The sequence below is a fragment of the Rhinoderma darwinii genome, chromosome 12 (genome assembly GCF_050947455.1).
Source record: "Rhinoderma darwinii isolate aRhiDar2 chromosome 12, aRhiDar2.hap1, whole genome shotgun sequence".
NCBI classification, from domain to species: Eukaryota; Metazoa; Chordata; class Amphibia; order Anura; family Rhinodermatidae; genus Rhinoderma; species Rhinoderma darwinii.
In genome coordinates, this window is record NC_134698.1 from 77,926,259 (window position 1) to 77,939,959 (window position 13,701).

Below are 13,701 nucleotides of genomic sequence, written 5' to 3' on the forward strand. Positions count from 1 at the left end.
AATGTCTGTTTTTTGGGAGTCCAATAATTGTTTGTCTCAACCAATCAGATTGAGTGTAACTTAAAGGGGTAGTCCAGTCTTTACATACAGAGAAACCTCTTTGAGACGACCACCCAAAATTGCATTAAAAATAGTCTTCTAGTTGGGTGGTCCTCACAAAGTACTGTATATGTCCAGTATACATTATTATATATCTACTATAATATATCAATTGTATTTGCAACTTTCTAATGTATTTTTTATATCAATTTCTCAATTTTCCATATCCCTGCTTGCTGTCAGTCAATAAATACTCTTGTTTACTTTTAGATGCTGAAAATCTGTCCTGACCTACTGCACCCTTCATACAGCTGCAGTTTGTTACAATGTATCAGTCTGTACTCTGGGACAGGAGAGGGATCTGTGTTTGCTGCTTTGTTTTGCTCACACAGGATCGCCTGCACTGATACATTGTGACAAATCCTCAGGACTAGGTTACATTGGGTTTTCAGATTATTGCTGCAAACAAGAATGCTTTAATTCAGACAGCAAGCAGAGATCTTTAAAATGGTGATCATTATACAATGATTACAGGATATGTACACCTATCAAATGTCTGTTAGCCTAATGAAAGGACAGATGGAAAGAACTAGGACTACAGGAACAAACTATACAGGGTTTGTTTGTCTGTAACAATGGAGACACATAACTCTGCATGGGAGCTGTATACACAAAATGATAGATTTTAAATCTAATAGTAAAGTTGCTTGATATTTTATCTTATTTTAGATGTATAGGTTTTTCTCTAAAGAACCGTTTACACTGGTCAAATATCCTCAAGATTCGCTTGTTTTCGAGCACTTGTAACCATATTAGGTCAGCGTAAATGTAGAAGAAAAACTGATAAAATTGTTTATGGCGATTTATAGTGCCACCATAAAAAAATGGCGCAATCAGTAAAATTCAACCGCTCTGTGGTTTCAACATTTATTGCGTGTAAGTGGTTCTTAAAGGGGTTCTCCTCATTCAACATTTATTTTTGTTAGAGTCCCCCACAAATAATCTAATCACAGGTTGTCACTAATTTGTATGGAAACTTGGCAGCAAGTGTCCAATTCCCCTGCAGCACCCCTACAGGCCCAATGAAGCATTACATGTTGCCCATTAAAATCAATGGGCTGTCCAATAATGAATGGACGGGTCGGGTCCTCCAAAGCCACAGACGCTCTTTGTAACGCTTCTCTGGTCTGGATAATTGATGGAGGTTCTGAATGACGGACCCTCCTCTATTGACCCAGTGTTTCCTAATAGGAGATCTAAAATTGGTTTTCTAAACCAGACAACTCCTTTAAAGGGGCTATCCAGTCGCTAAAAATTCATGGCCTTGCCCCAGAATAGGCCATCAATAGCTGATGATCGGGGTCTACTGCTCACTGTTAACCGTCGACACGCATTTAGTGGCGATTCACAGGTACTGCAGCCGTCTATTGAAGTGAATAGGAGAAGGCAGCTGCAATACCTGTGAATCGCCGCTAAATGCGTGTCGAAGATTCACAATGAGCAAGTAGAAATGATGGGGAAGGAAAGCTCTTACAATTGCTGCACCCCCTTCAAAACAGTTGATCGGCGGGGGTCCCGACCCATCAGCTATTGATGTCCTATCCTCAGGATAGGTCGTCCATTTTTAGCAACTGGATGACCCCTTTAAAAAGTGGACTATTACGCTATTAAAAAAAAGTTTTTCCGCAAAGACCATGGTCCTTGATATATATATTCACACAGGAACCAGATAACCACTAATGGAGAAGTGAGAAGAAGTAAGAGACTGCCGTGGCGGCGATAACACTGCTTGCTACAGTTGAAACTTTTTGCTATTTTGTAAGAAATATTCTCATCATATCTTATACGTAAGCCCTCACGTTTAAAATATATATGTGTGTATGTATTTTTGCGGTGACCCGCTGTAAAGTAATGCGCACCAGACTACATTTTCTTAAACCGCAAAAAAAATAAAATGGTATACCGTCATATACCTGCCCGACATTTGGCAATATGACACTTTTTTTGGGCATCTGCCGGGCCATGGTTTACAGGTGTTGTGAAACTACAACTCCCAGCATGCCCTGACAGGTGGAGGAAGGGCATGCTGGGAGTTGTATTTGTAACAGCTGGAGTGCCGCAGGTTGCTGACCCCTGAGTGTTCGGGCTGATTAGAAATATGTTGGTGTCAGGCAGCACCTGAAAGGGGCCTCATTTTTATCTTTGCTATGATGTCCCCTATCTTCTATGTATGCCACTGCACCTACTTTTGGGTGTCACTGGCATTTCATGACATGTCACACCCCAGCACACTGGCGTTTCTCCTGTATGTCTTTTCCATGCATCAGATTCACCCATAGGGGTTGCCAGCTTTGCAAGATTGTAAAAGGTTAAAAATCAAGAGCGGAGTAATATCATATTATATCAGTAGAAGGGTGAACACTCCATTTTTCTGATACAGAGCTCCAAATCTTCTGTATAAAAACATACAATTCTGGATTCTTGCACCCGCCACTAGGGGGAGCTGACCGGAGACTAATTATTATTGAGATCAATGGGAGCGGTATGCAGTAAGCTCCTCGGCTCCCCCTGGTGGTGGCGGCGGGTTATTGTATACATTTTATGGCAGCCATGTTTTCGGACTGTACATACTTGCTGATCCTGAAGTTTTACTCCGACTACTCTGAAGGTGTTGCTGGCAGTATTATGGTAAATGTTAATCCGGCTGAAGCCTTGCTGACCGGGTTTGATTGGCACCCATTTCTTGCTGGTGTCATCGTAGATCATGACAGAAGCACGAGCTTGGCAGATACTCTGTTCACTGGAAAAATAAGAGAGAAAAGCGTTAGCCATTAATTCATTGGGGCATCCAAATCTAAAATGTAGAGACCGTAATGCCCTTCCCCCGCAGCCCCACATAACACATAAGGTGGCCGCCATTCATACAATGAAAGGTTCCTGAGAGAGATGGTCATTGCCAGTATGTATATACACAATACTACGAGGGGCGTACAGAGAAAGAGGGCCCCATAGATAGAAAAATGAGGCCCCCTGTTATTGGTTCATGCCAGCACTCTCCCACTCAGGGCTTGTTGGCAACTTAAAAGTCGGGGGGGGGGGGCGGCGGTCACCTGTGCCAGACGATATATGAAGCAGGATATGTATTTAATTTATAATATGTTCCCCCAATAGTAGGCAAAGGCAGAAAGCAAAATTCCAAGTGGATTCTCTTATCAAGATCTCTGCTTGCTGTCAGTGAATTTAATCATTCTTGTTTAGAGACTGAAAACCCTTAGGGTTTGCTACAATCCAGTTGAGACAATCCTCTGCGAAACAGCCATGAATTTCAGACTGATACATTGTAGCAAACTATCAGATCAGGAGGGAGATACACGCTACTTGGGTTTATATCACAGAGGATGGTCTAGAATGGATATAATTGTAACAAACCCTCAGCTGTGGGAAGTGTTATGTTGATATGACACCCCTGATAGAAAGAAGTTGTGACTGGAGTGTTCCAAGGCAATAGCGCCCTCTGCTGTCTCGATTCAGAGGTTAATTGTTGTATTGCTAGATCAGTCTCCATAAAGTACAATGATCAGATATATATATATATATATATATATCTGCTCCTGGGATTGCTGGATGACCAACAATATGGCTCTCATTACAAATATCAGTTGTCACCCAGCTTTCCCAGAAACAGATAATTATGTGAACATGCTGGACTATAGAAATGTTAGTGTATTATAAAGGTGTAGTTTATCTAATGCCTATCAGGATCTATATTCTCTATCATCCTTCTCCACCCCCGCTGACTGCCATCTCTGTCCTACCCAGCATCCTTTGCCTCTGTTCACACTGCTGATCATATTCGAGGGCAAATAAGAACAATTCAGTCACCCACAGCAAACTACTGGGCCTGTCATTTTGGAAGTAATGGTAATTAAATTAAAGGGAATCTTATGTAAATTAGATGCATAATAAAACTCTCTACATCTACAATATAACTTGTGTTTTACTTTCTCACTATTTGAGACATCTCTGCTTGCGGTCAGGGGATGGAAATATATATATATACAGCCAGAGACTGAAAAACCTTTTCCTGACCTAGTCCTGCTGATATAGTTTTGTTACAATGTATCAGTCTGGGCAATCTGCTGTGACCTACAATTGTTACAAATCATCAGCTGGACAGGTTTTGGGCCAAGAATGTTTGTATCCACTGACAACAAGCAGAGATCATAAAAATGGTTAGGAAATTAAACAAAGTATATTAGAAAGTTGCAGTACTTTTTATTAGACAATGATTACACTCTATATAAAAATGGACACTCCCTTTAAGAATTTTATACAGCGCCAGTTATTATACAGCAATGGGTACGTACAGCTGAGGGGGCTTCCTGGTGATGCGGTCAATGCAATCATACGCCACCATCACAGTACAGTCTACTATTTTGTGCCCCCCCTATTACTTTTGGCCATTCACACCCCCCCCCCCCCATTGTTTGTTAATGATGCTGTGAGAACCTGAGCTGGGCCCCTTCTTCTCATGGACCCCCGAGCAGCTGCAAAGGCTTCCTCTATGGTATGTACGCCCCCTCGTTATATATGACCCCTTAGCACTGGCATCTTCTGCTGCCCCTAAAATAGACTGTACAGTAGACCAAGTGCACAAGACACCGGATCACAGACCGATCAAATCTGACGCTCCTTGGGTCATATGACTGCCGTTCTGTTTCCATTATACTTTGTAAATCAATTCTTCATAGTTTAAGAGCTCTGCTTGCTGTCATTGAATGGAAATCTTTGTTCACTTCCAGAGGATGAAAATCTGGCCTAGGCAGAGCTCTGGTACGTTTCAGAGAGCTGTGCACCCGTGTGATTCTGGCCATGTGATACCCACATGGATGCCCGACTCATTACAATTATGTTCTCAGAGCTCTGTATGAGCATTACAAGACCAGGAGAGATTCTCATGTACTGGAAGCAACAAATGGAAAGTTACCATTCACTGACAGCAAGCAGCAGATCTTAAATACTTTGGTATAGCAATAAATAAAGTATGTTCGAGAACTGCAAAACTTTTCTTTTTAAATTCTGTAATGAATATGCTTTACATGTTTAAACTGAAAGTCGCCATTAAGAGACAACACCTTATTCGGACTAATCGCCACTCACGCCCCTCCGATAAGAACGGAAGCGGCCACGTAACACCCCATTTCCCCATGTCTATCTGGCCACGACTTCCTCCTGAACAATCAGCTGTTTGCTGGGGTTCTCTGGAGGGTCCCGTATTAAAAGGGATTGTCTATGATAAGACAATCCCTTTAAGCGTCGACCCCTCAGCGCACACACACACACACACACACACACACACACACACACACACCCACACCCACACCCACACCCACACCCACACCCCCCCCCTCTCCAGATGGAGGATCCCTTGACCCCCGTCCTGCCTGGTCGAGGCAGCCACTGGCCATTGCTAAAGAATGAGCGTGACAGACGCGGACTGAGGACCGATATCGCTGGAAAAGTTGATCTGCCATGTTGGATTTTTCCCGGTCGTTGTGGGGTGCAGTCTGGTAAAGGCGTTCATTGCCGCAGATCAAGGCCGAGATCGATCGGCGATTTGTCATTTCAACTTCTGGCCAATTGGGGTTGACTACTCTTTCAAAAAATGGCCGTTTGAAATCACTTCCGTTTGGGTCGTTGCTACAACTGTGGACGCCCTGTGCAGATGGGTTCACTGTATGCAGATATCTGCACCCCATAGAGGTCACTGACTCACTGGCCGGCCACCCCTGTCCACCCTTTCTTGTCATTCAGGACAATGCAAACCAAAAAATCCCTCAGACCACGATCAAACACAAAGGCTTACGTTGCAGCTTCCTGGCATTGACCACAACATTATATTAATATATAACTATTTATCACTGTTACTTATAGAAAATGCAAGTTCCAAAAATATTCAGTCCAGAGTTTTAGGTTTCATCACATTCTGCAAAGAAAAAGGAGAAAAACTGTTCTCACTACTGAACCTGCTAAAATTACAAGTTTCTTTTCCTCTCGTGCTCGGCTCTATTTTGGTGGTGCCCGCTCATGGATTTCTATTTACTTTACTGCTCTGGTTAACCCCTGTGTGGTGAGGTAACACGATGTTAGTTTCTAGTCTATGCTCAGGCCGTGCCATGGGCCAATGCCAACCACCAAATATCTGGAACTTGCCCCAAGCCAGACCACAGTCTCCAGTCTATTTCCAGGAGGCTCGGCTAGACTCAGTCTGTTTCCGAAAATTCCCTCTTTTTTTTTTTTCCTATAAATCGGAACCGCCATGTTCTTAGTGTATTTCCCATTTTATCGTACTCCTTGATTTTGTAGTTATATCCGTTCCTGGGAAAGCTGGGTGACAACGAATATGGCTGCCATTGGGGTTATCATCCAGATTAATCTGCCTTGTTGTGTCTGAATAGGGGATGGATCGCTGCAGATTTACGATTCAGGACTCTGGGAAAGCCGGGGAAACAACAAGTAGCCATATTGGTTTACACCCAATAGAAATAAAATTAAGTTTGGTCGTTTCAGAGTTATATGGAAAACCGGGATGACCACTCATATGGCTGCCATTATAGCTCCCATGTGGTTGTTACCCAGCTTAACCAGGCACCTGAAAGGTCTCCTTTACTCCTGCTCCCATATCGAAGCATACTTGCCATTCAGGAGCCCAGGAAAGTTTGGTAACAAAGCTGCCGTGGTGGCCATGTTGCAAACCAGCTTTCCCAGAAACCTATATATCACCAATAGGGGCATCTGAATAAAGGGCATCATGTGACTCATTGTCGCCCCCTGGTGAGAGCATGAATAACGAAGTCATTGGATGGCTCGCAGCCCACAGAGAACAGTAGTCAGGAAAATTCACTGGCGAGGCGGCAGATGCTACTGAATCGCTGTAACTTGGCACAAATCAATATGACCAGTATTAGATTACAAAAAAATGTAAAACGCTATTCATACAATATAACAGATGTTACAACTGGCACCAGCCGGGCACAGACAACGCAACAGAATCCGGGTCTTCGTGGACAACGGGAAAAAAAATTATCACTGGGCTGATGATGATCTGCTGGTTTATGACCCATTAAATTATTTATTCCCCGCTATAGACCACAGAGCATGTAATACTCAGTCCAGGCGTCAGGGGGTGGGGGGGGACGGGGACGGAACGTAACGTGATACTTGATTGAGTGATGAGTATATTGCTGAAATCTGCAATAATGTTCTGTAAAAGAGAGCTGGTTCAGCCGCATAAATAACTTTCTTATGCAGCAACCTCCTCACTACACCGCCTTCACCCAGGTAGGTCTCCTCTCAGACAAGGCGACACTTCAGGATTTGAACCAGGGTCTGCACAGAAGACACTGCTTAAGCACCAGACCACCAGGTCAGGCTGATCTCTGAGCTTTCTTATTGTCCCCATAAGACCAAATGTAAACGTGAATTCCAGCAGGAGTAAGAACATGTCGTCTTTGGAAGAATTTGTTGCCAACAGTCGAAAGCAGAGGTAGCGCACTGGTAAAGATCTCTGCTGATACATTTGAGACGTGAGGACCATGTGAGTTCTATCCCCAGGGTCTCCAGCATTAAAAGCAGTTAACCCCCAAGCCACCGCCATGTCTTCCAAGGTTTTTCTTGTTGATGGTCCGATTACCCGTTTTTAAAAGAGGTGAAAAGGGCATCCTTGCAAGGCTGCTGTGCAGCTAGCTCACAGCTTGCGTGATCTGAGTTGAGCGCAGGAATCACTTCTGTACAATGTGGGTTCTAACCCCCATGTTATCTCCTGGTGACCCTGGGCAGCTCCCCCTTTCCCAAAGTGCCACCCATGGAGGAATGGATTCTGATACCTGTTTGAGTGATGAGTATATTGCTGAAATCTGTAATAATCTACTATATAAATGCAGCTGTCTCAAAAGAGACAGCTGCATAAGTAACTTTCTTTACATAATTAACTTTCTTATGCAGCAACAATCTCACTGCACTGCCTCCACACCACCCAGCAAAGTACCATTTTGGACAATCCACACATGAGGATTTGAACCAAGGACTACACAGAAAACACTCACTGTTTAGACACCACTTACTCATCACACCACCAGCTCACAGTGGCATCTTAGCTTTCTTATTGTCCCCATAAGACCAAATTCAATCATTACTCCCAGCAGGAATAAGAACATGTCATCTTTGGAATAGTTTGTGGCCAGCTCTTGACAGCAGAGGTAGAGCACTGGTAATGTTCTCTACTGATAAACTAGAAGTGTAAGGGACATGTTGGTTCTATCCCCAGGATCTCCTCCTCGTGTCTCAGTTTTGAAAGTCTTTCACCAGTGCAAGTCCACAAGGCGAGGCACCCTTTTAAATGAGAAATGCATTGCCCTGTTGATTGTCAGCCGCTTGCCAAAAATGTTGTCACCTTCAAGTACGAGCAGCAAACTCATATAAATGAGGAGACTGCCAGCTACCACACAAGCAGCATGCAGGATGCAGAATGCTTTTAACCCAGGGACATAGGCCAAACCAGGCCTAGGCACTTAAGCCCCAAACCACCACGCTGTCATGCTGCCCTCCCCAATGTCATCCAAGGTTTTTCTCTTTGAAGGCCCGATTACGCATTTTTAAAAGAGGTGAAAAATGTGTCCTTGTAAGGCTGCTGTGCAGCTAGCTCACAGCTTGTGTGATCCGAGTTGAGCGCAGGGATCACTTCTGTACAATGTGGGTTCTAACCCCCATGTTGTCTCCTGGTGAGCCTGGGCAGCTCCCCCTTTCCCAAAGTGCCACCTATGGAGTGATGGATTCTGATACCTGTTTGAGTGATGAGTATATTGTTGAAATCCAATAATCTACTATATAAATGCAGCTGTCTGAAAAGAGACAGCTGCATAAGTAACTTTCTTATGCAGCAACAACCTTGCTGTGCTGCCTCCATAAACACCACCCAGCAGAGTTCCCTTTTAGACAAGGACACACATCAGGACTTGAACCAGGGTCTGCACAGAAGACACTCACTGTTTAGGGTGCAGCTCAAGCACCAGACCACAAGCTCAGGCTGATCTCTGAGCTTTCTTATTGTTCCCATAAGACCAAATGTAATCGTCACTTCCAGCAGGAATAAGAACATGCCATCTTTGGAAGAATTTGCGGCCGGCTCTCCACAGCAGAGGTAGTACACTGGTAACGTTCTCTGCGGATGAATTAGATGAGTGAGGAACATGCGGGTTCTAACCCTAGGGTCTCCTCCTAGAAAGCCCTTCACCATTGCAGGTTCGCAAGGCGAGGCGTTCATTTAAAATAGAAATGCATTGCCCTGTTGAGCGCCAGCCGCTTGCCAAAATTGTCAGGAAAAAGTTGTCACCTTTAAGAACAAGCAGCTCATTCGTATAAATAAGGAGACCGCCATCTACCACACAAGTCGCATGCAGCAAACCCAGGTACATGGGCTAACACCGTAGTGTTCCTGAACTCAGCACTTTAGCCCCCCAGTCCCAGCGCTCTCATGAGACGATGTGGTCAAAAGTGACTTCTGGTGAAAGTCAGATTACCGCGCTTTTTTTTTTTATGAGGTGAAAAATGTGATCTGGTGGAGTCGTCGTCCTGCAGCTCATGTGTTCAGACACAACAGTAAATGGCACTAGCACCTTATTAGTAAAACGCTTGATCGCCGGCAGCAGAAAACGATATTCACAGAACTGACGGGCTTTTTTTTTAAAATGTTTATTTCTTGTTAAAGGGAAGGTGGCGCGAAAAAAAAAATGTTTTATTTAAATTTGCTTTTAGTATGATATTAAAATACATTTTATTTATTTGTGTTCTTGTGTTTTACTTTTTTCTTTCTTTTACTTCTCTATGGGGGCTGCCATTTTTTTTTCCATCTCTGTATGTGTCGATTAACGACACATACAAAGATGGAATACGGCACATACAACCCCATAGAGAATGCGAACGGGAGCCGTTCTATTCACTATAGCGTACGCCGTCTGTGTGGGAACGGCGCATGCGCTGCTTAGATACCATTTATTCATGATAGTGTTCTTAGGCATAGTTTTGAGCCCACTCCCTTGGATGAAAAGCAACCCCACACATGAATGGTTTTTAGGATGCTTTACTGTTGGCATGACACAGAACTCATGGTAGCGCCCACCCTTCTCTGGACAATCATTCTTCCAAATGTCCCAAAGAATCTGAAGGGGGCTTCATCAGAGAAAATAACTTTACCCCAGTCCTCTGCAGTCCAATCCCGGTATTTCCTGCAGAGGACTGTCCTCAATGTTTTTCTTGGAGAGAAGTGGCTCCTTTGCTGCCCTCCTTAACACCAGGCCAGCCTCCATAAGCCTTCATCTCACTGTGCGTGCAGATGCACGGACACCGGCCTAATGGCATTCCTGAGCACGCTCTGCGCTGGTGTAGAACCGATCCCGTAGCTTAATCCTCTTTAGGAGACGGTCCTGGCACTTGCTGGACTTTTATGGGTGCCCTGAAGCTTCTCCACAGCAATCGAACCTCTCTTCTTGAAGTTATTGATGATCCGTTAAATGGTTAAAGGGGTTTTCCCAGCAGGGACATTTAGGACATCTCCACATTAGATGTCATAAATGTCAGATAGATGCGGGTCCCACATCTAGGACCCGCACCCATCTCTAGAACGGGGCCCCCTAAACTTTGTTCTATCGCTATGTGTTGCGGCTGAATGAGGTGAATTCCGACCATAAAAAAGGTTATATGGTCTTGAGTTACAAAAACAGCGTATCTCGCTGAGCTATGCTGTTTCTGTAAGTCCCATACAACTGAATGGTAGTTACGGAAAAAGCGTAGCCCGCATGCTACGCTGCTTACGTAACTGCCATTCACAACTATGGGAGTTACGGGAACAGAGTAGCTCAGCGAGATACGCGGTTTTCTTCTTCATGGTCGAGAATCACACGCATTAGCCGCATCACAGATCGGAAGAACGGGGTTTAGGATGCCCCGTTCTAGAGATTGGCGTGGGTCCTGGCTGTCACTACTGAAGAGGGCACCCCTGGCCCCCGCTGCCCTAGGCACCCAGAGTTTGCAACCTAATCCCACAATTGGCGTCCAAATTTATGGAAAGACAGATGCACAGACTACCGCTATGCCCCCTAGTTTATTAGTTGGGCAGTATATGAATGTATTATTTGGGCACTCTGTTATGCCATAAAGAAAGGGGGACGTCTATAGTAGCTCCTGCACAAGGCACCAACCAACCCAAGGCAGGCGCTGTATTCTGCCTCTTGCTTATACTCATTCTCTGCAGCGCCCCTGCAGGATAGACAAGGTATAACAATCCACCCCTTATCAAAAAATGACGCTCTAATTTTTTACATTGCCATTTTTTTTTATTATCTAATTCAGTCCATTAATGTATAGCTGGTGAATGTTAAAGGTGAAGACCGTCCACCTATTTTTTACTTTGTGTTTTTGAACGTGACATATCGACTACAATTTCCTGCCCCGACAACAAGCAGGCATAAACATGTACGACAAGATCAGTAACAATAACTTTATCACTGAAGACACTGGTTGTAAAGGGTTAATCCATATGGAATCAATATTGCACTATATTTCCAGTAAACTACTCCTCCTCCGCCCTTAACATGTTAAGAGCATGTAGAAATTGTCATAGTGTCTCTTTTCCCAATAGCAAGCACAAAAGAAAAAAAAGGAACGGAACCATTTTGGGGGATCCAGAGCTGAAATCTCCCAGAATTCCCTGCTTGTTCAGTCTCTGTGTGTTCTTGGGACTTCCATTCTGGGAAATAATGTCTTTATACCAGGCATTGTAGTCGTCTCATGTAGAGAAAAAAAAACGCCTCCCTCCTCCTGTATTATAGGAGCTGAGCTAAGCGGTCAACAGGCTTGCTGACTGTTTCCAGTAACAGCCAACAGAAATGTGAGTGCAGCTCTGGAGTATAATACAAGCTAGATAGGTCATATACGTGTTCTTGATTTGGGACCCCTTGATTACTTATTACATCCATGGAGATATATAGATCATGCAAGTCCATTCATATGGGATTCTAGCAGTGTGCAAAAGGAGGATAATAATTAAAAATAAGAAAAACCTCAATAGATCACCCGCCAGAAGTAGTACACGGGGACAATTACTGGAGCGTACTTCCACTTACGGCCACAAGATGACAGCAATCAAGTTATTGACAATCTGCAAATCATCACTAGGGAAAGATTTATCAACTATAGTGTTAATTATTATAATAAACTAAGGTCTTGCCCACGGATCATCAAATGATCCTAATCCATTTAAATGACGTCTTTACAATAAATAAATCCTTAATGTAAATAGCTAAAAAATTTACCTTCAGCTGATCTGGAGGTGTTGGATTGGCTCTAAGTGTTATAATATTGTGAACGGAAATTATATTAGAAGTAACATAGATTCACACAAAGAAGTAGACACAGATACATAAATGGTTCAATATTTTTGTCTAAATGTAAAATACTACTCTCTCTCGGTTATCAGCCACTAGACAGAAAGCAGACACTTCAATACAGGTCGTCCAAAGGATTACAGTCAGGAATACGATGTAACAGCAAGCGGATTGTAAATAGTACAGGTGGTAGTACAAAACATATATCCTAAACACAAAATACAAGAATGAAGACAGACGGTAGTAAAAAAAAAAAGAAAAGAAGAAGAGATAGTGAACCATAGAAACATTTACAGATCTGCTACCAGTACAATTTAGCAGTAAAATGTTTCAACATATACAACTACTATAATACTGCCCCCTATATACAAGAATATAACTACTATAATACTGCTCCTATATACAAGAATATAACTACTATAATACTGCCCCTATATACAAGAATATAACTACTATAATACTGCTCCTATATACAAGAATATAACTACTATAATACTGCCCCCTATATACAAGAATATAACTACTATAATACTGCCCCCTATATACAAGAATATAACTACTATAATACTGCTCCTATATACAAGAATATAACTACTATAATACTGCCCCTAAATACAAGAATATAACTACTATAATACTGTCCTTTATACAAGAATATAACTACTATAATACTGCTCCTATAAGAATATAACTACTATAATAATGCCCATATATACAAGAATATAACTACTATAATACTGCCCCCTATATACAAGAATATAACTGCTATAATACTGCCCCTATATACAAGAATATAACTACTATAATACTGCCCCTAAATACAAGAATATAACTACTATAATACTGTCCTTTATACAAGAATATAACTACTATAATACTGCTCCTATATATAAGAATATAACTACTATAATAATGCCCATATATACAAGAATATAACTACTATAATACTGCTCCTATATATAAGAATATAACTACTATAATAATGCCCATATATACAAGAATATAACTACTATAATACTGCCCCCTAAATACAAGAATATAACTACTATACACTGCCCCCTATGTACAAGAATATAACTACTATAATACTGCCCCTATGTACAAGAATATAACTACTATAATACTGCCCCTATATACAAGAATATAACTACTATAATACTGCCCCCTATATACAAGAATATAACTACTATAATACTGCCCCTATATACAAGAATATAACTAC

General features: G+C 42.5%; 1 protein-coding gene across 6 annotated transcripts in view; it reads right to left on the reverse strand.

Annotated features, from left to right (window-relative positions):
* The window catches only part of EVL (Enah/Vasp-like), a 100,184-nt gene that overhangs the window by 41,488 nt on the left and 44,995 nt on the right, over window positions 1-13,701 (reverse strand). For all 6 annotated transcript variants that reach the window (XM_075844210.1, XM_075844207.1, XM_075844211.1 and 3 more), the window contains exon 2: window positions 2,671-2,839. In XM_075844210.1, coding sequence (XP_075700325.1) covers window positions 2,671-2,839 — 169 coding nt within the window. The remainder of the gene's footprint in view (window positions 1-2,670; window positions 2,840-13,701) is intronic.